The 21,863-nt window shown below is 42.4% G+C and overlaps 1 protein-coding gene across 2 annotated transcripts in view; it reads right to left on the reverse strand.

Annotated features, from left to right (window-relative positions):
- Positions 1-17,449: 17,449 nt before the first annotated feature.
- Positions 17,450-21,863, reverse strand: part of UACA (uveal autoantigen with coiled-coil domains and ankyrin repeats) — a 94,739-nt gene continuing 90,325 nt past the window's right edge. For both annotated transcript variants that reach the window (XM_044917758.1, XM_021693750.2), the window contains exons 18-19: positions 21,148-21,213; positions 17,450-17,662 (exon numbers count right to left, since the gene is read on the reverse strand). In XM_044917758.1, coding sequence (XP_044773693.1) covers positions 17,591-17,662; positions 21,148-21,213 — 138 coding nt within the window. In that variant the 3' untranslated portion in view covers positions 17,450-17,590. The remainder of the gene's footprint in view (positions 17,663-21,147; positions 21,214-21,863) is intronic.

The following is a 21,863-nucleotide window of genomic DNA, read 5'->3' on the forward strand; positions in this document are numbered from 1 at the left end:
ACGTTACCATAATCCTGTATTAGATCATTTCTATCACTTCAGAGAGTCCCACGTGTGCATTTGTAGTCAATCCCCATCGCCACCCCCAGTCCCAGGCAACCACTAATCCGCTTTCTGTTGCTATATATTCGCCATTTCTAGACATTTCCTATAATGGAATCGTCTAATATGCGGTCTTTTGCCTCTGGCTTCTTTCACTCTGCGTGGTGTTTTGAGGTTCATCGTGTGGGAGCATGAATCAGCAGTCTGTTCCTTTCTATTGCTGAATGATATTCCAATCAGATGTCTATTTAAAAGATGATGCTGACTGAATGAAAGATGGGGAGGAGGAGGAAGAAGTGAGAAGCCAGGGGGCCCACTAGGAGACCGAGGTGGTTGTTCAGGCTGTAGGCAAAGAAGGTCTGAGCTGCAGGGTGGCAGTGGGCCTGGAGAGAGGGAGAGACTGGAGGCCGCAGGCCCTGGAGGTAGTCCACTTATGTGAGGCTGGGTGGGCAAGGGGAGAAGCCCGGAGGCCTAGAAAGGGGCGAAGTGAGCTGATAGCACCTCGGGGCGGACTCACAGCTGGCTGAGGCGGCGGGGTGCCCACGGATCCAATCATCCCTGAGGACCCTCGGGGGGCCTGCTGAGAGGCTGGCTCCTTAGGCCAGTGGGATGAAGACACTGAGAACATGTCTGTCGACTGTGCTGATGACCCAAAGCCATGAGGGACAGCAGATTTGGGATGCCTACATTCAAAAAATCTTGGCAGGCTCAAATGATGAGCCATGGCAGAATCTGGGCAGCTCTTCGGGGAGACCTAAAAATGCCAGTGGACTGTGGTTTTCTGGATCCTTGTCTGTCTTCCTGGGATGCTGGGAGCTTTGTGAGAACCAGGATGGCGTCTGCAGGGTACAAGAGGGATCATGAGAAACGGACCCCAGTAGCTTGCTCTGGGTTGTTGGGGCCTCCTCTTTTCAGCTTCCTATGGGACCAGGAGCCCCTTTGCTCCAGCAAGAGGGTCTGTGGCTGCCTGAAATTCCCACAGGTCCCCGAGGTCCCCAAGTGTAAGACAATTGCCTTCCTCCATCCGACAAGCCTAGCATGCTACTCCGTGGGATGTTGGGAAGATGGAGACCTCCTGTCTCTTCTTGTTGGTCTTGACTTGTGTGTTTCTCCCAATAAAGTCTGCCCCTTAACCCTTCCCGTGTTGTGTGCGGGAATTTATCCCAAGCCCTGGTATACAACAGGTGGCCAGCAAAGTAGCCATAGCAGCACGAGAATGATTTCTTCATTTTGTATCCATCCACGCCAGCAGAGTGCCTGGCCCATGCTAAGTGTTTGATAGACAGCTGATGGGCACAGGAACACACACACCACCTGGATGATGGATACTTGCCTTAAACTGAGTCAGTTCCACTTTCCAGGTAGCAAGCAGGAATCCTAGTGCTATCATCCAGTCATTGTGCCCTAATTCTTGAAAACCGGCAATTCGATGACATTTACTGTAATTTTTTAGCTATAGAAGTAGCATCTGCTCTCCAAGGCAGATTTAGAAACTATAAGCAATGTTAACTTTTTGATTAATTTCTTTCTCTCTCAATATAGAATGTGTGTTCAGAATATTCCCTCATTCATACATGTACATAGTATATCTACACACAGCCCACAGATCTTTACTACATAATTGGGTCAACAGCAGCATTTTCAGTTTCAACTGAACATTTTTGTGTCCTTAAAACTCTTTGGAAATACCTTTTATAATCAGGGCAAAGTGTTCCATTGCACGTAGGTTACCTGATTGACTGGCGCATCCCCCTCTCACTGCCCCTGTAGGTTGCCTCTGGGTCTGGGGACTGGCTTCAGGGATCCCTGAGCCTGTGTTCCCCACGTGGGGCTCAGGAGTCCTTCCCCAGCTACCTGCTTCTCTCCCCTTTGCCTTGCCCGCTCTCTGTTCCTGCAAACACCCCTCTTCCGGTTACCTTGCTCAGAGTCCATGAGCAGCCTCTTCCTCTCCCTGCTCCCCACCTCAGGGGCCACTTCGCCCAGGTTCCCGCATTCTCCCCACCAGCTGGTTTGCAGAATTGCCCCTCTCCGCAGTCCTGGAGGCCATGCTGGTCGTTCCTGGCTCTCTCCTGCCATCTCCTGCCCGCTTGCAATGTGTCTGGCAGCGAGCTGAACTCCCACAGTGCTTGAACCAACTGGGAAAGGACCACATTTGACAGGTTTCATTGGGAAATCCCATACTTACTTTGTTCTCAGTTATCTGCATATTCACATTATGAGAGGCCTGATCTCATTGCCTCTGAAAATAGTCCTAAAGGCTTTACTTGGTAATAAGCCCAAGAAGAATCAATAATGGAGTGTGGCTGTCAAAAAAAAAAAAAAAAGGTTCATGCCATTTCCAGCCAGGAAATGGCATTTCTTTTAGGCTCAGAACCAATAGGGGGATGTCATGGGAAAGTGCTTTCAGGTCAACATAAGGAAAAAAGCTTTGTCATGGGAATTGTCCCCCAATGAAAAGGACTGGCAGTAACTAGCCCAGAGCTGGCAATGTTCTAGAAAAGGTGGGATTCCCTAGGCCTCCAAGATTTTATTGCTACCCCCACATGCTCATTATGCACACTCCTTAAGTGCTGAGAGAGAGAGAGAGAGAGAGAACACTCAAACATCTATGCAAAGTGTGAGCTCTGGTGAACCTTCATTACGCAGCCCATCCCCTGGAGTCACTGGGGCCCCGAGGCCTTGGAAGACCAAGTGAGGTTCGTGGCTGTTCCCCCGAGGCAGGTCCTGAACAAGCCCCAGGCAGTCTTTGCACGAGCTGGGGGCCCTGGGAGAGTGGGGCAGCCCGCGGTCTCATTCACTAGGACAATCCTGGGGCGGAGTGGAGCACAGTGTCCTCCACTCTCCCTGGCCCTGGCAAGCAGAGCTCACAGGCCCCACATCCCCTCCCCATCGGCTCTGGGATGTTTTGTGGCTGTCACAAAAAAGAGCATGTACAAAAGCAGGGAGGTGGAGGGGCTTGGAACAGGTTGCTGGGGAAGAAAGCATTCAATATGGCGAGCGGCTGCCTGGCTGGGGCTGAAGTGGGCAAGATGTGAGTCTGCAGGGGCAGACGGGGCTCCAACCGAGAACAGCCATGCTAATGAACTTGGATTGCAGTCTGAAGGCCATGAGGAGCCACTGACAGAGAGCGGTGTGAAAAGCCTGAGGAATTCAAGGACTATGAGGTAAGTGGTTCTTTTTAAGGGTGAAGACCAAACGAAAGGATGAAAAGCTTTGATCTCTACATTCTTTTTTTTTTTTTTTTTAAGTAGGCTCCATGCACAGTGGGGCTTGAACTCCCTGACCCTGAGATCAAGACTGGAGCTGAGATCAAGAGTCAGACGCTTAACCGACTAAGCCACCCAGGTGCCCCTGATCCCTACATTCTTGATCTCATGGGCTCCACTTGCCGGCAGTGACCAACCTGAGACACCATACAGCACCATAAGGAAAGGGGGATGCTTTGCTCTCACTGAGACACATCTGGATTTCCTTCCTGTGCCCATGATGTTCCTGCCAGCAAAGCCATCCTTAGACTCACCTTCTACACAGACTTCATATCAAAGACAGCCTCGCTTCTAAGGAACTCATTTTTCTGCAAAATTGGAAAATTGGTTGATGGGCTTCATTCATTAGTTTTTACCATGTACCAAATCACCCAAGGGCCGTTGGACTTACAGAAGGGCATAGTCACCTATTGAAAACTCCAGTTGCAGCATTGCTGGACAAACAACACCTTTGAAGTGAGGGCACTGATCTACAGTACACAATATATGTCTTGAACTGGAACTGCTACATGGCGCCCAGAACCAAGCAGTGGGTGTGGAACCAGAGCTTGCTCATCAGTATCATGGCAGTATTGACCCACTCACAAAATGTTCGCTTTGTTGGTTGAAAGCTTTCAGTCTTGAGAGATGAATACTTCCGTCAGGAGACAAAACAATGGCTTCAAATACTCGGCCATTTCACCTCCTCACGCCACTGTGGTGGTGAGACCGAGCTACTCCATAAGGCAGGAGGAGAAAAGTAAAGATGGATCGTAGAAGATCCCATGGGACTCCTCTTGACACGGCAATGATCAATGGTAAAAATGAACAGAAACTACAGCTGGGGGTAGGATTGTAGCGTTTGCCTGTTTCCTTAGAGTAAAAACTCTGACCTCGGCCAATTTCAAGCTAGCAATATGACATTACCGCAGTGGGGAATGTGTAAGTGGGAAAAGACGAACAGTAGCACACCATTATATGGCATTTCTACCTTGTATATAAAAGATATAAATGATCTCCAAAGGATAGAGAGTAGATAAATAATTAGGAAGTGATGAGTTTGGGGTATTTATCACATCGTTTTTAATATAATTTATTTAATTGTGATTTTATATAATTTAATTCTTAATCATGGCTATTTTTAACAAGCGACTCCTTCCATGGCCGAAAATTTACCAGTCTACTCTCATAAGGCAGGACAAGATAAATCCAGCACACCAGTGACAAGCACTTCCCTAGACAAAGGGTCATTAGCCTCAGATCCCTCGGAAATGAAAGTTTGGATCACCTTTCCTGGTTAAATAATCCAACTGAGGCTTTGGCTGAAGGCAAAGAGAATCTTAAATATTGTGGAGGAGAAAAGTCACAAACACCAATTCTGGCCTTGGGTCCATTTGCAAAAACTAAGGCTAGAGCGGCTACCCATTTTTTCTTCCAGTCCGTGTATGCATTTGTGGGTTGTGATTCATTTTCTTGTCTTTGCTCCATTGTCCCCAGCTGGGGTAGTTAGTTTACAGGTTAGTATCTAGGTCAGGTCACAGAATTGTGGGAAGAATGTGACAGGACTGGAAGAGGAGGACATCCCCAGAGACCTGGGAGGTGGACTGGGAACTGGTTACAGTCCTTATGAGATGCTAGGTGATCTCCCTTTGACAAATGGATGAATGCAGTTTGTATCATATGAGGGTTAAGACTGGGGGGAGTTTTGTTTTGTCACACTTTGTTTTTGAAGCAAATGTGTGGGAAGAAGGAATGATATTAATATATGATAACACATGACCGCATGATGCAGACCTGGATATAGCACAATTAATAATTGCTCTGTCTTCTGCCTAACCTCTGTTCTCAAATGGGGGCAGGCATAACTTATCTTCTGCTTCTGCAGCAGGACTGAGGAACACGGAAGGAGGACAAAGCCAAGCAGGGGAACAGCAGGCTACCCTGATGGTAAAGGAGAGAGGTAGAGGGTATACTCCTCCATCATTGGTATTCCTTCCAGACCAGGACAATGACATGGGAACCGACCAAGTGGGGGGAGTTTTTGAATCACGGCACCTGTTTTGGGATCCCTTCCTGCTGCAGAATCCGGAATCATCCCCCTTGATATTTAAGCTGGAGCTGACGCCTGCCGAAAATTGCACCGTGTGGCAGTCAGGACCTGGACCCAGGTGAGTCATGTGCTGGGGGGCTCCCGGAGCTGCCACCCAGCCAACTGCTGCCTCGCCCTGTTATGTAATTTGTTGCACAGACATACAGCTCCCATCTCATAAGGCTTGAATTTTCTTGGAAAATGTATTTACATTTAGTATACAATGGTATACATAGTAAATACATAGTATTACAACAGGGTGTTAAGGTATTGGACACCAAAGGGAAGATAGTGGATACTCGTGTTCTGTTTGATTTTTGGCTTCCCAGAACTTGAGCCCATTCCCAGGACTGGGAAATTCCCACCCTATGAGTCTTAGGCTGAGACAGTGCTGACGACGGCCAGGACCCACTTTCCAGCCTCCCTCCCATTTCGCACAGGCAGGTGCAGCCAGCTCCAGGCACTGCATGACAATGACAGCAGCATCTACATTGAACCAATTCTACAACATGGTTTGGCTGCATAGGGCTTCACATTTGTCTTTCCATCTTCCCAGTGATTCTATGAGCTTCCTTATATTTTTTTCAATAAATGACATTTATTCTTCCATCAGGCAACTGCTCTTGTAACTAAAATCCTTGGTGGAGGGCGCCTGGGTGGCTCAGTCGGGTAAGCGACTGCCTTCGGCTCAGGTTATCATCCTGGAGTCCCGGGATCGAGTCCCGCATCAGGCTCCCTGCTCGGCAGGGAGTCTGCTTCTCCCTCTGACCCTCCCCCCTCTCATGCTCTCTGTCTCTCATTCTCTCTCTCTCAAATAAATAAATAAAATCTTTAAAAAAAAAATAAATAAATAAAATAAAATAAAATAAAATCCTTGGTGGATACTATATACATAATTTCTAAGGGGCAGTAGCAGAGTCTCATTCTAACTCTCGGCCTAGTGGCCCAGGACATAGGGCCACCCCCCAACAGAGTTCTGGGCTGAAGTGAAATGATGAGCCACTTTGAGCTACTGTGGAATCTTTTTTGAATGAGTCTGCTTCCAGCACCAATTTGCTACTTCCTTGGTGAGCTCTGTGAACTCTCTGGCTTTAATCTCTCCTTTCATACGGCTTGTCTCCCAGCCACAATTGTAGAGGCGGGAGAGAAGCTCTTATATCTGTAGCAGCTTGCTTCTCTCCTGAATTTTTCCTCCCTTGGTTAATGCACACAAGCAAGGACTGACTGCATAACACCAGTGGTGAAGGGCTCATAGACATGCATGCAAGCACACATACATCTCAACCAAACAATGTCAGAAAAAGCAACCTGAAATCCATAATTCAGAGAAAACAGTAAGAGCATGATTGGTCCAAACGCCAAGACAAACCAACAATCGCTCCAGGAATAGAAGAACCTCATAAAACTTTTATGCTGAGAAGTACTTTTGTAATAATCAAAGCATCTCTTTTCCATTCAGGTCTAGATACTGGAGTTAAGGTATTTATCCAAGGTCACACCAACAATCAGGAGCATACCCAGGGCCCAGCATCAAATCGCGCTTATATCTGTACATTTCACAAAACTGTATACATTTTCATCATTAAGTGTGTTAGAGATTACCTAATGTGGTCACACACACACATACGTAGTGTCCAGTAAGATTAAAAGACTTTCTACAGAAAGGCAAGCCCAACTTCCAACTGAGCCCACTAATCTTTAAAAGACACCCTTCACTTGATTTACAGTTAATTTCTCTCCCCAAGACATGAAACTCTTCTATAAAGTATCATTTTGGAAGAATCTCAGCAAGCTTTGCACTTTGGAAATTTTACTGGGCTAGTTTTTCCACCATGGGCCCTGGCTTTTCCTGCTGACCGTCACATCCATGGCAAAAATGGGGCCATCCAAGCTCTTGAATACATCCCAGTCCCAACACAGAAGAGAAAGGATTGATATGGGCCAATATTTTTGATGTAACACAAAATGACAGAAAAGGCCCTTTGATTCACCCAGGTCCTAATGGCGCTGTCCTCTGGATTAGAGAAGTAGCTCAGGGGGACAGAAAACCCTAACAGACTAGTTTTCCTTTGGCCTTTAGAAAGCTCAGAGTTTATTTTGCAGGCTAAGTGTAGTTATGATAGGAGGACTTTACCCCTACCTTTATCTGAACCCTCAATTTCCTCATGTAATTACTTTCACTTTGTCATATATGTTTCTGCAAGTCATTGCTTACTTTTCTGAAGAACAAAGTGAATTTATTTTTATGATTCTAACATTGTGAAATAATTACAGAGTCACCAAAAGTTTTCAAGATATACAGAGAGGTTCTGCTTACTGTTTAACCTATTTTTCTCCAGCGGTTACACTTTAGGTAAATACAGTAAAGTCTCAAAGGGACTTGATGTTGGTACAATGTGTGTGTATAGTTCCAGATCAAGTTATGGGGTGTGTGTGTGTGTGTGTGTGTGTGTGTGTGTGCGTGTGTGTGTAGATTCATGTAACTATGTAATTTCCACTGAGGTCAAGACCCAGAACATTCCACCCCCACAGAGACCTCCTTTGTGCCATCCCTCTCTAATCACTTCCCCACTCCTAAACCCAACTCCTAGCAACGGCTAATCTGTTCTCCATTGCTGTAATTTTGTCATTCTGAGAATGTTATATAAATGGCTTCATGCAGTATGGGAAAGTTAATATATTTTTGAAGCATATTTTGTTCACTCATCTCTTCTTCTCTAGATCATTTTCATTTGCTTTTTTATTCATATATTCACTTATTCTAGTGGAAGCCTCTGGGCTGGGGCAGCCACTGCTGGAGAGATTCAAAGTTTTCTGAGTACCCCTAAGCCCTGTAGTTTATAATTTGGTTTAGGAGATAAAAGCCAGTAAAACGGATGTTGGACTTCTGGCTTTCAAAACTGTGAGAGAATCAATTTGTTTTTTTAAGCCACTGCGCTTACAATAATTTGTTACAGCAGCCATAGGAAACTGATATCCGCCCCATCAATTAGGACAGCGCCTTTCGGATACATGGCAATGACTCAAGAAATGTTTTATGAACATCTTGAGTTGAGAATAAAAGGAAAGACTCTTCCAGGGGAGGCTGGGTGGCTCAGTCGGTTAAGCGTCTGCCTTCGGCTCAGGTCATGATCTCAGGGTCCTGGGATCGAGCCCCGCATGGGGCTCCCTGCTCGGTGGGCAGCCTGCTTCTCCCTCTCCCACTCCCCCTGCTTGTGTGTTCGCTCTCTCTCAAGTAAATAATAAAATCTTAAAAAAAAAAAAAAAAAGGAAAGACTCTTCCAAAAGGGGATTTGGGTTGTCCTTGAAGAATTAGGTGAATTATAATGGCAAGAAATAGAGTAGGAGATCATTTCAAGAGATGGGATAAAATGGGCAAAGCAAGGAGGCACACAAGCCCAGGACGATGAGGGCAATGACATGGGCCCAGTTTGGCTAGGATAGAAGATACAGATGCCCTGGCTCCCTCGTTTACCAGCCCATATATGGGTTTTCATTTGCTTTCCTCCGATACAATCAATTCTACCAATGTGGGAAATGTGTACAGATTGGTCTTCAAAGAACTGAGCATAAGCAGGGGTATTCTGTGGTGTGCTATAGAAATCCAAACAGGTCCCCTTGACTCCCCTGCAAAGAAACTTTTCCCTCCTCTGGGAACTGGCTTCCTAAATTACCGACCAACTGTTTATGATTGTTTAGCTAGCATTCTGTAATAGTTCTAACTCACAAAGTCCATTCATCAGCTTCGTGTGGATGTGGCAATTTACATAGACAACTAATAGACTTGTCCTCTGTCTCCAAGGGCCCTAATAATCCCTTCACTCCTGGCATCCAAAAAGAAAATATAGTCAATTCTATTTTATCCAGTATTCTGCTCAGGCTCTGTTAATGAGCACATCAGTGTATCTACAGCATAATGATAATTAGTGTTGTGGTGTTGCAGATGACCCTGAGATACCATAAGGTCTTGGCAGGCCTTGTGAATTCTCAAAGTCAAAATCAGATTACTTCAACACAATTGCTTATTTACAAGAATTCTGCATTAACCAGAACATTCCATTCCCTGCCCACATTAAAGAACAGAGTTTTCCATTATGGCAATCCCCAATTGATAGGTTCCCCCAAATCCCTGCCTGTTTACCCAAGATTGTCTTTTATTTTCCCCAAGAGCAATTGCAGAAAGATTTGGAACTTGAGGGAACATATAGATTTTGAAGTGGAGGTAAAAGATAGGTAGACCAACGAAACAGAACAAAGAGTCATAAAACAGCCCCAGATAGGAATTTAGCACATTCCCAAGGCGGCATTAGAAATCAGTAGCGAAGACACAAATTACTGCATTGAAGATAAAAGAATTGAATTAATCAAACTGGATAGCAATATAAACAATAATTAAACTGAATCTCTACCTCATGTGATATCGTAAAACAAATTCCAAGTGGATTATTTATTTAATATAAGCAATAATACCATAAAAGCACTAGATAAAATGTACATCTATGTGTTGGCAAAGGATATTTAAGGCATGAGACCAATGCTACAAACCACAAAAGATGGCCGAATTTGTACACAAAATTTAAACTTCTGAATGGGAGAAAAGACAAAGTTAAAAGACAAAGTTAAGCACAATTGACAAAATTAGAGGGCAAAAATTGTCAACCTATACAACAAAGAGTTAACAAGCCTTTTGTAGGTGATCCTTTCATTAGCTACAGGAGTTAAAAGCAATTCCTGTCCACACAGTCCTATTCAACCGAGCACTCTTAACCCTAGGCTCTTAAGACAAGGGTAGGAAGCTTATTTATGGATTCCCTGGGCAAGGAAGAAAGTGGGCCCCCCCGCCAAAAATCCTGTATCATTATTTTTCTACAGCACCGTCTTCTTGGACTGGATGCATACAATGGTATTAGAAAAGATACTTTACCAAAGCATTAAAAATATTTATATCTGGGTTTGAGGCAAATTATGTTCTCCTTGTTCCTGACTGTATTTTCTAAGTTTCTAAGTTGAATATACTTTGCTTTGGAGATAAGGGGGAAATTTTTATATCGGCTCAAGTTCTTAATTGCAAGTAACAGAAACCAATCTTGGCTGTTTTAACCAAATAGGGGATTTATTATTTATTATGAATGTACTAGGTAGCTCACTGAATTACAGAGAAGGCAGGAGACCAGGCTTGGGCCCAAGCAGACAGAAAGAGCTTCCAAATCATACTCCAAAGTCTTTCTGGGGAGAAAACAGCAGCTGTCCCAACCAAGCAAAAGATGCTAATCTTTGGGCCACCTCCATCTCTGCACCAGGAACTTGATCTTGGAGCAAACCCAACTGTCCCTACTGCCAGAAAGACATCACCTCTGCCTCTTACCGTCACTTCATGCCCCAAAGTCGAGGGCACAGTTGGCAAGATGACCTGGCCTGGGTCGTGTGCCTCCATCCTGAGATGTCAGGGAAAGGTAAACATCTGCATTTTTAGCTTCTATAGTGGGTGGATATCTCTTCTCTTCATCTCATTAAGGCTCATAAGACAATTCCCTTAACATACAAAGCCGGTTCATATGTTAGGTGGTCAAGAGAACAGTGAATGTCCACTTCTTAATATACTTTAAAGAAGAGATTTTCATCAAAAATATGGGGGGCGGGAGGACTCTCTGAAAAGTAGTAGTAGTTTAGAGGGAATTGTGAAGATGGGGTGAGCATAATTCAAGCAATGATGAAGGCCTCCTCCACCTGCTGCAAATTTTCGTCCTCGCCCCTTAAAATGTGATTTCCCCTTAATTTTATTATTCCCCTAAGATTCTCTAATTAGTACATTACTGGGAGCTAAGCAGGCTTTTTTAAAGTAAAAATTCATTTATAATAGTTGGCCGGTTATCAATAATGTACAATGTGTGAATCAATTTGGTCATACTGTTTTTTAATACCTGCCTCAAATAACGGCCCTCTTTCCTATCTTGGAACGAGGGGGAGATGAAGGGAAACAGGAACACGCAAGCAGCAGGCAGGCCTGGATGAGGGGGTGACAAAGGAGGATCCAGGGTGTGGTAAGAACAGAGGGGGCCTGAAAGGACACAGTAATGAATGCAGAGGGAGCAGAAAGGAAAGCAAAAAAAATACCAGACACACCTCTACTTTAGAAATTTGCTGGAAACATCTGGGGATCAAGAATAAGACGAGAGGAAAAAAATCTTCCTCTTCATGGACTTAAAGGGACCCCAAATGTGGGCCATTATTGCTGACTCAGTCATCTCATGGGCTATAAATTATTCCAAACTAAAAAGGTTATCCCAAACTAGCTTCCGTTTCTTACTATCCAGGCTGATGGAAGCACTTAGTAAGGCACACTGTCCATCCCACTGAGCATGCCCCGCGGGGAGCTTACACCCCGGTTTGAGATGAACACCACTGGCTGTGCAGGACCGGCTTGAGAACCAGGGCCAACCGCGCTCTTTGTAACGGATGCTGGGCCTCACGTACGTGGTGCTCAGTCCTTGCGCCGGCTTAAGTTGAACCACATTGAGGCCAGCTCCAGAGAAGAGAGCGGTATGTTTTGGTGTCTCTGACATGTTTTCTGGGTCCCAAGCTACTGCTTATTTTTCCTCTCCTTTTGGTATTTACCATTCCCCTTCTCCTCTCCCATATTAAGGAAAACAGTGCAAGCCACCTTAATTTCCTTTTTGTAATGAGGCAGGGCAAAAATAATAAATATGCATATTGACATTTGCTTGGGAACCTCGAATGTAAATTCAAGGCACCAGCTCTTTATTCTGGTTAGACATCAGATCACAATTAAATCTTGCTCAAATTCTCTGTCGTCCTGGTAACTGCTCTCTACTTAGAACATGAGGGCGAGATTACTCAAAAGGGTCTGGAAGGGGAGCAAGAGCTTATTAAGGAGTTCTTTCCGATGCTCAGAACCACACAAGCTGTTCCAAAACAGTAGCGAGGCGTCGGAGAAAAGCCCCCGTTCAGGTTATCCCAATCGCTGTGATGTATTTGGGCTCTGCCGCCGTTAAGTAGTTATGTACATTATAATAACAAGATTGGCTATGGCACACCAAAAATATTGACAATGAATAGTATTTTGGATAATCACAGATTGCAAATCCGCTTAAACGCATTCAACTCTAACAGATATATTTAGACCTAGATGAACAGTAGCTGGAGGAATTTCTTAAAGTGTCAATTGGTGTGAATGAATAAAGATGGTTTTCAAGGAGCCATATTGCTTAGGGATTAAGGCCAACTGGAACAATTCACTTAAAAAAAAAAAAAAGCCTCCAAGCTCAAGAGAGCAGCTCCCCTTTATTCGATGGAGGCGCGCCCACTTCAGTCCTCAGGACTGGTGCTGGCAGCCCTGCCATGATGGTTCAGCCCTCCCCATTTGTATAGAGAAGAGTTTTTAATTGTGCATAAATGGGAACGCACAGCTCCTGTGACACAATGTTTGCAGCAAGGATGAGGAAAACAGAAATCTAAGTAGCAGTCCTTTTTATTTTGGCTTAACAGATTTTAGCAGGAAGACTCTGAATATGAATCGGCTTCATTTTTAAATCCTGAAGACAATTTCTGAAGCAGCCCATAAGGCGCCACTTTAGTCTGAGGCAATTAAAAAAAAGCCTAGAATAGCAAGAAAGAAAAACCACACCATTTGTTTGGACATTGCAAGGGGGGAAAGTTACAAATGATATGAACTCCATCCCTACATCCTCCCTACATCTATTTGCTTTTATACTCTTCCTGGGGTTTTGGAGGTGGGAATGGCAAGAAGAGTAAGGAACGTTTATAATGCTTAAGATACTGCTTGTCATGTTTTAATTGCCATAATGGGAACTGTGTTACAAGCACTTAATAAAAAGGATGGTGCAGACTTTCTCCCCATAGGCCAGTGGGTCTCAAGAGTCGATCCCCTCTTTGATAATTTGGGCATCACTAAGAAAAAGTAAAGACTTATTAGAAGTAACTTTTTTTTTTTTTTTTTTTCCTTTCATGGACCACCCAGAGAAGGCATTTTCGAACTTAAATCCTTTACGATCTAGAGCGACCTGGAAACTACTGGAAACGTAGTTTCTCAAAGTGAAATACCGAGAGAGGGTGGCCAGGTAGTTGGACTTCCTGCAAGTCCCACTTTTAAAGTGACCTTCACCATCTTCTTATAGCCTCTAAGAAAGCTACTTAATGAGGAACAAAACTAATTAGTTTAAAATCAGACTGAATCTATATAGTAGCTGTTCACAATGTGGAAAATCACTTTTTTCATGGCTTATTTTCTTTTAAAATGTATGCCCTTTTCCCATCCTTAATGTGTTCTGTATAGATGAAACAAATACTCTTTGCAGCAGGACCTGGACTCAGAGGCCTCAGAACCCAATAAGAGAGTCCTGTAGCTTAATGGTCCTTAAATGTTCGACATCTTTGTCACCTAATGTAAAATCCATCTGATCGAATAGCTGTGACTGAATTATAGATATATAATTTTTTTCTATTAAATGTTAATCTTCTGACTTGGCAGGGCAATAGAAACTCTAAATTATTAAGAAGGCAATAACCTCTAAACTCTTTCCTGAATTCAGAATATTCCCAGGACTGCTATCTTAAAAAACAAATTGCAAAGCTGTTTAAAACATAAAAATCAGGCCCATTCAGTACAACAATTTGATGCCAAATATCAATTATAATGGGCATTATTTTTATTGACGTCTCTTCTACTGTATCATGGAGTAGAACGTAAGTATGTATATAGGTGCACAAACACACACACACACACAACTACTGGGGAAGCAATCTTCACAAGTCTTGGCTCTTTCTCATTTACATATGACATTTTTGTAACCTTCCCTTTTTGATTGTATCTATTCATCACCAATGTTTGTTCATGCGGGCATAAATAATGAACATGCCCTCTAATGCATAAGTCATGCCACATGACCAATTATGCTCACCACAAGGGCTCTCGGTGCCCAGGGAGCTTCCCTGGAATGCCACCACTGCTGCAGCTTCTGGGTTTTTTTTTAAACCTCTTACCATCACAACTCTTGTGAGGCAGAGGCCCCTTATATGTGGCCAGAAACAGAAGCCGTGCTAAGACGCAGGTTACTATTTACCCGGAGAGATCTGATCTAGGCAGTCTTGTTCAAGTAGCCAAGGCCCAGAACTGGGAAAGAACTTCTAACAACAAAGTCTCGGATCCAGTTTAGTTGGGGAGATCACTGAATGAAAGGGAGTGGAGATGCCCGTTTTCCATGTTGTATTTTGTATATCATATATTTTACGGTGCCATTTTTCCCCCTCCTTTCTGAAACACAGTCATTGCTGAATATCACTCACAACATGTAGCAGCCAGGAGCGAGGCCCAGGCTCTTCCTTCTCTGGCAGGCGTGTGCCACCATATTTTTGCATGCTCATCACAGGCAAGTCTCTTTCCATCCTTATTTTGGTGCCAAAGGTACTGCCATTACTTCGATGCACAGAACTTGCAAGAAGAAAGAAGATCACGTGAGGCTGCAGAGTCCAGTGATGAGGAGAATGAAGAGGCAGTAAGGAGTTCTTCTACTGTGGTGAAGCGGATGTCAAGAGAAGCTTCTGGCCACTGGCACCTGAGGTTTAGCTTTATGTGAGCAGGCACTGATACACCTCGTCATCATGGGCACCAAAAATGAACTTGAAACCCTTTTCTACTTTGAAACGAGTAAACCAAGAACAGGAACGCTTCAGGCAGGTAAGAAGCATGTGTAGAACAGTTTTTAGGAAAGCTGGTAACACTGGGGGGAAAAGCACTCGTGTTCTGAAGCAGCAAGATTCCTAAAGCAGCAAAGATCCGACGCATAAGAGAGTTTTAAACCACGGAATATTTGGCTAGGGTCAAGAGCAAAGGTTGAAATAAAAAGCAAGCCATCAGAAAGATTAAGCTACATTCATCCGGAGTTACAGAACAGCGCAGGTATAGCTAGTGAATAAAGTCACTGTAATATTGAAGTTTAAGATGTTCATTGAATGAATATTCAATTTTCATAGTTCTTTATAACATGGACCCCCTGGCAAAAAGAATGAGCTTTCCCAACAAAGCAGGAATGATAAGAATGAAATGAAACAGTGGGAGAGTAATAGAACTTTCAACTAAGGAACGCACACCAAAAGAAATCCGGTGATTCTTTTAGAGAGCACTCCCATCTCTGACACAGCTGATCTTCCTGCAGATGTCCTTGTTTTTCTGAACAAAGAACAGCAGAGAGACCAGCATCACCCACTCTTGTATATTCCACTTGTTTACTATCTAAGAAGCTTTAGCCTTCAGTGTCATAAATGCAATCTCTGCCTTTGATATCAAAAGGTGGGTGAAAGAGACAATGGGATTAATTCAAGGAGATCACTTGCTCCCCCACTCTATGTGGCAGACTGAAAATGGGCAACATCATCTGTACGTTGGACCCCTTTGTGCTCAACACCAAATTCTCAAAAGTAGCACATGGCATAAATGACCTTGTAAATCTTTTACGAGGATGTTCAAAACGATATTCCACATTTTATTGGTGATTGAAGACAAAATAAAGTACACATGAGGCTCCCCTCCCACTTCTATTAAGGAAAATACAACACTGAAATGTGACTATTCAGTAAAGAACGTTCTCTGCTATAGAGCTTCAAAGAAGACCTAAATAAAACTCATGAAACAGAAGTCATGCCAAAGGACAACAGTAAATATACAAATTAAAGAATCCAAATACTGCTCATGTAAACTATCTAAAGAATTAAAAATAAATCCAATTCTGACTTTTCACTGTTGTTTCTATACTGAAGAAATGTGATGGTTTCTGGTGGGAGAAGCTATTTTGATGGCTCTTTGTCCTTGTTATTATACAAAATTGGAACCAAAAAATCTGGTTCGGGGGCGCCTGGCTGGCACAGTCGGTGCAGCATGTGACTCTTGATCTCAGGGTCGTGAGTTCGAGCCCCACGTTGGGCATAAAAAAAAAAGAAAAGAAATCTGGCTCACGATGTTCAAAGGTTATTGCTAAGGCACATTTTGCAATTAAAAGAAAATTTGGTTGAAAGGATTCATTTGTTCAGTTTATTTGCTAACAGTCAAATTAGTAATCTTCGATCTGAATGGTAAACGAAATATTAATAAAAATAGCAAAACAAATAACCTCTCCTTAATGAGATGTAGTTAATAAAAATAGTTGGTTACAATACAGTATTTACTAATACATGGTCAATTTTATTATTTCCTTGTGATCTACATTCTTACAGTTTACTCTATTATTGTACTTTCATCTAAAACCTGAAAAATGTGTTTTCTAAAATCAGTTCTCTAATTTTGCATGAAAACTGCATTTCACATTATTAATTTTATTAGTGCAATTTTCCTATAAATAAGTACAAAGCATTTGGAGGATGTATGTATAATGAATGCTTGATTACTATAGTAGCAAATGTAAAAGTAATTGCTTTAAAAAGCCTAAAATTTTTGACACTTTGAAAAATCTAGCATACCATTTATCATAGTTCTCTAAATACTATGGCGAGAGAAATCACAAGTGAAAATTAAGATACTGCTGTAGATATTATGAGACCATTTTAAAATAAATTCCTAATACATTCTACCCTTGCCTGTTTTTAATCTAAATGTAATTTAGCACTGCACACCACTTTATGAAAAGAAATGTACTTAAAGGGGCATAAAAGTTACTAGTGTAAGAAGAAAAAAATCTGTACCTCTAAAAGAAGTCAAAGGCACTCATGAAGTTACTTCAATAAAAATGCAACTCGGCCAGCCAAGTTATGATGCATTCCTTAAAATCACATTTGGTCTCATGGCTCAACTGAAGACCTGAAAGATCTTTTGATCCACTTACCAAATTAATTTCCCTGAAAGAAATCTTTAAAAATTATTTCAGCCTAACCCTTCTTCGTATGGACCTACGAAGGTGGCTTATGTTTTATTAGGGACTCAACAGCTTAAATATACGTAGCCCATCCGAGACAGTGTTAGGTTGTTTGCCTAACTGTAAAATTAACATAGATAGAATATAAGATTTGAACTGATAAGGAAAAACTCAGTAACATACCCATCTAATTAAAAAAAAAACTTGCTGATGAAACAAAATATATTTTATTTCAATTATCCTAGCACAAGGCGGCCCAGGAAGGCCATGGGGTTGCACAGGTAATGCTGAGCACCACAGCTAAAGCACTCCCCGGCTGATCAGGACTGCCTTTAGCACACAAGCCCCTGCCGCATCTGTATGATCTGGAGTAAGGCCGCCTGCACGTCTTCGTCCATGTGACCCTTGAGAGAAAGAAGAAAGGCAGAAACATTTTATGTCATCTTCATTTACACAAGAATTCGAAAGACCTAGGCTTTGAAACAGGGCCTAAGTGGTTGTGATTCACCAAATGCTAAAGCCTCATCATCGCGGTGCTATTCTAAAGGATTTACTGGAAAGAAAGTCAGCTTCAAAGTAGTACAGACCAGCTGCTCTCAACACTTATTATCAGAAGACGGATGGACAAACGCCTCTCCTTTTCTCTTTTCATAACGGCTCAGATAATAGGGGCAGCATGAGTTATAGATAAGCAAAGTCAGCTACAAAGCTGTTTTATTTCCTGCTCCTGCTGAGAAATGTTTTTGTAATTAGAAAAGTAATCAATGAAAAAGACCCCATACTTATATTCTTATCCTAAGTAGGATCACATGTACGATTTTGCAACTTGCCCTTTCACCTAATGTCGCAAAGTCTTTCCCCAGCTGTATCCCTAATTATTTTTTTTTAAAGATTTTTTATTTATTTATTTGAGAGAGAGAGCATGAGAAGGGGGAGGGTCAGAGGGCGAAGCAGGCTCCCCGCTGAGCAGGGAGCCCGATGCGGGACTCGATCCCGGGACTCCAGGATCATGACCTGAGCTGAAGGCAGTGGCTTAACCAACTGAGCCACCCAGGCGCCCCTGTATCCCTAATTATTTTACGTTATTGGATAATATTCCAGTGTACGGATATATCATCGTTTCTTTACTCGTTCCCCCAATGATGGCCATTTAAGGTGTCGCCCATCTTTTTTTTTTTTTTTTTTTTTTTTTCACAGAGAGAGACACAGTGAGAGAGGGAACACAAGCAAGGGGAGTGGGAGAGGGAGAAGCAGGCTTCCTGCTGAGCAGGGAGCCCGATGCGGGGCTCGATCCCAGGACCCTGGGATCATGACCTGAGCCAAAGGCAGACGCTTAATGACTGAGCCACCCAGGCGCTCCAGTGTCGCCCATTATCGGCAGATTCCTCGAGAAGAAATTGCCGGGTCAAAAGCAGGCTCAATTGCTAATTTTGCTAAGCACTACAAAACTTCCCTCTACCGGCATTGTAACGATTTGCACTGCCACCAACCGGGTATAAATGCCGATTTCCCAGACACCTTGGCCAACACTACAGACTATCGTCTTGTTTAATATTTGCCAATCCCATAGGTGAAAAATGGTACCTCCTTGTTTATTTGCATTTACCCATTACCAATGAGGTTGAGATCTTTTTATATGAATGTTAGCCATTTATATTTAGGAAGAAACACTTTGAACTTAAAAAGATGGCAAGAGGTTGATTAAATGCGAGTCAATATGGTAGGCTTACAACACCCTCTTCCCCTTTTTCTTTGCTTGAACACTTGAATAGGTTTCAGCATAACACTTCCTATTAATATAAAAAGTTATGCTTCCAAAATCTGTTTCTATAACAGCAGGATGATTAAATTTCAAACATTAGCCATAGTTGACTAAACTGAATTTCTTAGTTAACTTTATGATGCCAGAAGGCAAGACTATTTCAGATGCCAGTTGTTTTTGTTATGTTTCATTAGGAGTCAGTAGAATTTCAACTTTTGGAAGCATACATTAGACAAAGTTGAAAGGCTCGTTAGTTTGCAGTGTCTTCCGGCGAGAGCATGCTCTTCCTCCTCTGGCCAATATCAGACCTGAATGAGTTCCTCCATCCTCTCTAACACACATCTTCTACACTTTTCTACCATTTTCCTCCTAAAGTTCCTATTCTGCTGTCCATCAATTGTCTTCTCTAACAACTGCAGTAAGTTGACCCTTGAACAACAGGAGTTCAAACCATGGGTCCACATAGACACAGATTTCTTTTTTTTTATTAATACCATATGGTACTATACATGTATTTTCTCTTACAATTTTCTTTTTTTTTTTAAGATTTCATTTATTTATTTGAGTGAGAGAGAATGAGAGATAGCACGAGAGGGAAGAGGGTCAGAGGGAGAAGCAGACTCCCCGCTGAGCAGGGAGCCCGATGTGGGACTCGATCCCAGGACTCCAGGATCATGACCTGAGCTGAAGGCAGTCGCTTAACCAACTGAGCCACCCAGGCGCCCCTCTCTTACGATTTTCTTAATAACATTTTCTTTTCTCTGACTTTTTGTAAGAATACAGTATATAATAAATATTTAATAAATATAACATACCAAATATGTGTTAACTGACTACTTATATTACTGGTGAGGCTTCCAGTGAACAACAGACTATTAGTAGTCAAGTTTTTGGGGGAATCAAAAGTTATACGCAGATTTTTCAACCATGCAGGGTCTGCACCCCTGCCTCCCACTGTTCGAGGGTCAACTGTACTTTCAAATCCCAGCTCATCTTCTAGCTCCTCAAAAGAAAGTAGCCAATCATACCATTCATTCTTTTCCATTTGTTTCTCCTGCATCTCCTATAGAAAAGGAAGGCTTTTTGACTTTTAAGAATTTGACACTGTAAACCTTCTTCCTTTTTATTATTTTACCTAGTTCCTTTTATTAAAAAATGACCTTCTTGGAAGCTTTCTCTCATCTCAACACCTTTTAAAAACAAAACAAAACAAAACAAAAACAGTGTGGGCTGACACTTCAAATCCTAAACAAGTCCTGTTATATCTCACCTGCCATTCTAACATTGTCTCTTTTAATATGTCTTCCTGAAAAATCTATTCTGAGAATTTTGGAGAAGCTGATCATAAGGTTTCTACAGAGCATTAAGTATAGTATTCTTCATATGCTAAACATTTTCTTATTTTTCTAAAGAAAGCTTTCTCATTATACCCCCAAAGAAGGGAATTCTTAATCTTATGCTTCACTGAGTTTAAGCCTCAATAAATAAATATTATTGATAATCTAACAGAACCAATTTTTTTTTACACTCTTACAATTTTGTGCACCCCTTGTCATTTTTGCACTTTTATAGTATTTCCTACATTTCAAGAAATACTCCTGAGAAACAGTAAAGTCCTTTCCACTCTCTTTAGCTGACAGCCAGGTATGGATGTCAAGGCATTATCTCCAGCTAGCAGTACCAGTAACATGCGCTGCCATCATATGTTGCCAAACTGTCTATAAAATGAGTGACAAGCAGATGGAGAGAACACTAAATTTAAGATGTTGTGTTACCATATAGCTTTGTAAATTTCTCTGGGAGATACACAAGCCATGATTAAAAGAAACACAATTATTTTTAAATAAGCATATGGGATACAACTACTTTACACATCAATGACTTTCACATAAATTTACTTGAAACTAATAAATGGTCTTCTCTAAAATGGGGATTAAAGAGTGCAGCTGTGTTGAGCACCGGGTAATGTATGGAAGTGTTGAATCACCGTATTGTACATCTGAAACTAATACAGAACTGTATGTTAACTATACTGGAATTTTTAAAAAATAAAATTGAAAAGATTCTTAGAAATAAAAAGAATAAAATGAAATCTTTTCCAAAGGAGGAAGAGTTTTTTTTTTTTACCTGTGCAGCACTAAGAAGATGTGTCCGATAAATTGCAATCACCTCTTGGTGCTGTCTGTCAGCATCCTAGAAATGTGGAAAGACAGACAGATCAGAGAATCAGCATTCACGTTTTCAAACACATGGAGGCTTGTGATAATGCCACCTTCAGGCTTGATGCTACACAACAGTATTGTGCTCCCACCATGTTATGCTCCTGCCACACCTTGTAACAAACCACCTTGGACTCACCAGATGCAAAACTTCATAGAGTAACAGTAGTATAAACTTTCCTAATCAACGTGTGGGAACATTCCTAGTGAAAGCAATGCCACTGTTCTAGGTACCATGAAATTACTGCCTCAGTTCACATCTAATGCCACGAGATCATCCAGACACTTATCAACTTCTACTTTGGATTATTGCAAAAGCTTCTCATCTTGTCTCCCTGCCTCCAGATTTTATCTCCTCTCATGCTTCTCTTTGCTCATACCACTTTTGGCTCAAAAACCTCAGGAGAAACTTCATTCCATATAAAAGAGAATCCAGACTCATGCGCTTGCTTCTCAACAGGCTTGGCAGTTTCGCCACAATGCATGCCTCTTGCATTCCACTCCACCCCTTCCTCCCTACGATTTCCCTTGCCTGAAAGATTCTCTGTGCTCCATTCACCTACCAAAACACCATCTACCTTACAGGTTCAGGACAGCTGTTTCCTTCCTCTCTAACTAGCTCCC

This window comes from Neomonachus schauinslandi, chromosome 9 (assembly GCF_002201575.2).
Source record: "Neomonachus schauinslandi chromosome 9, ASM220157v2, whole genome shotgun sequence".
Taxonomy (NCBI): Eukaryota; Metazoa; Chordata; class Mammalia; order Carnivora; family Phocidae; genus Neomonachus; species Neomonachus schauinslandi.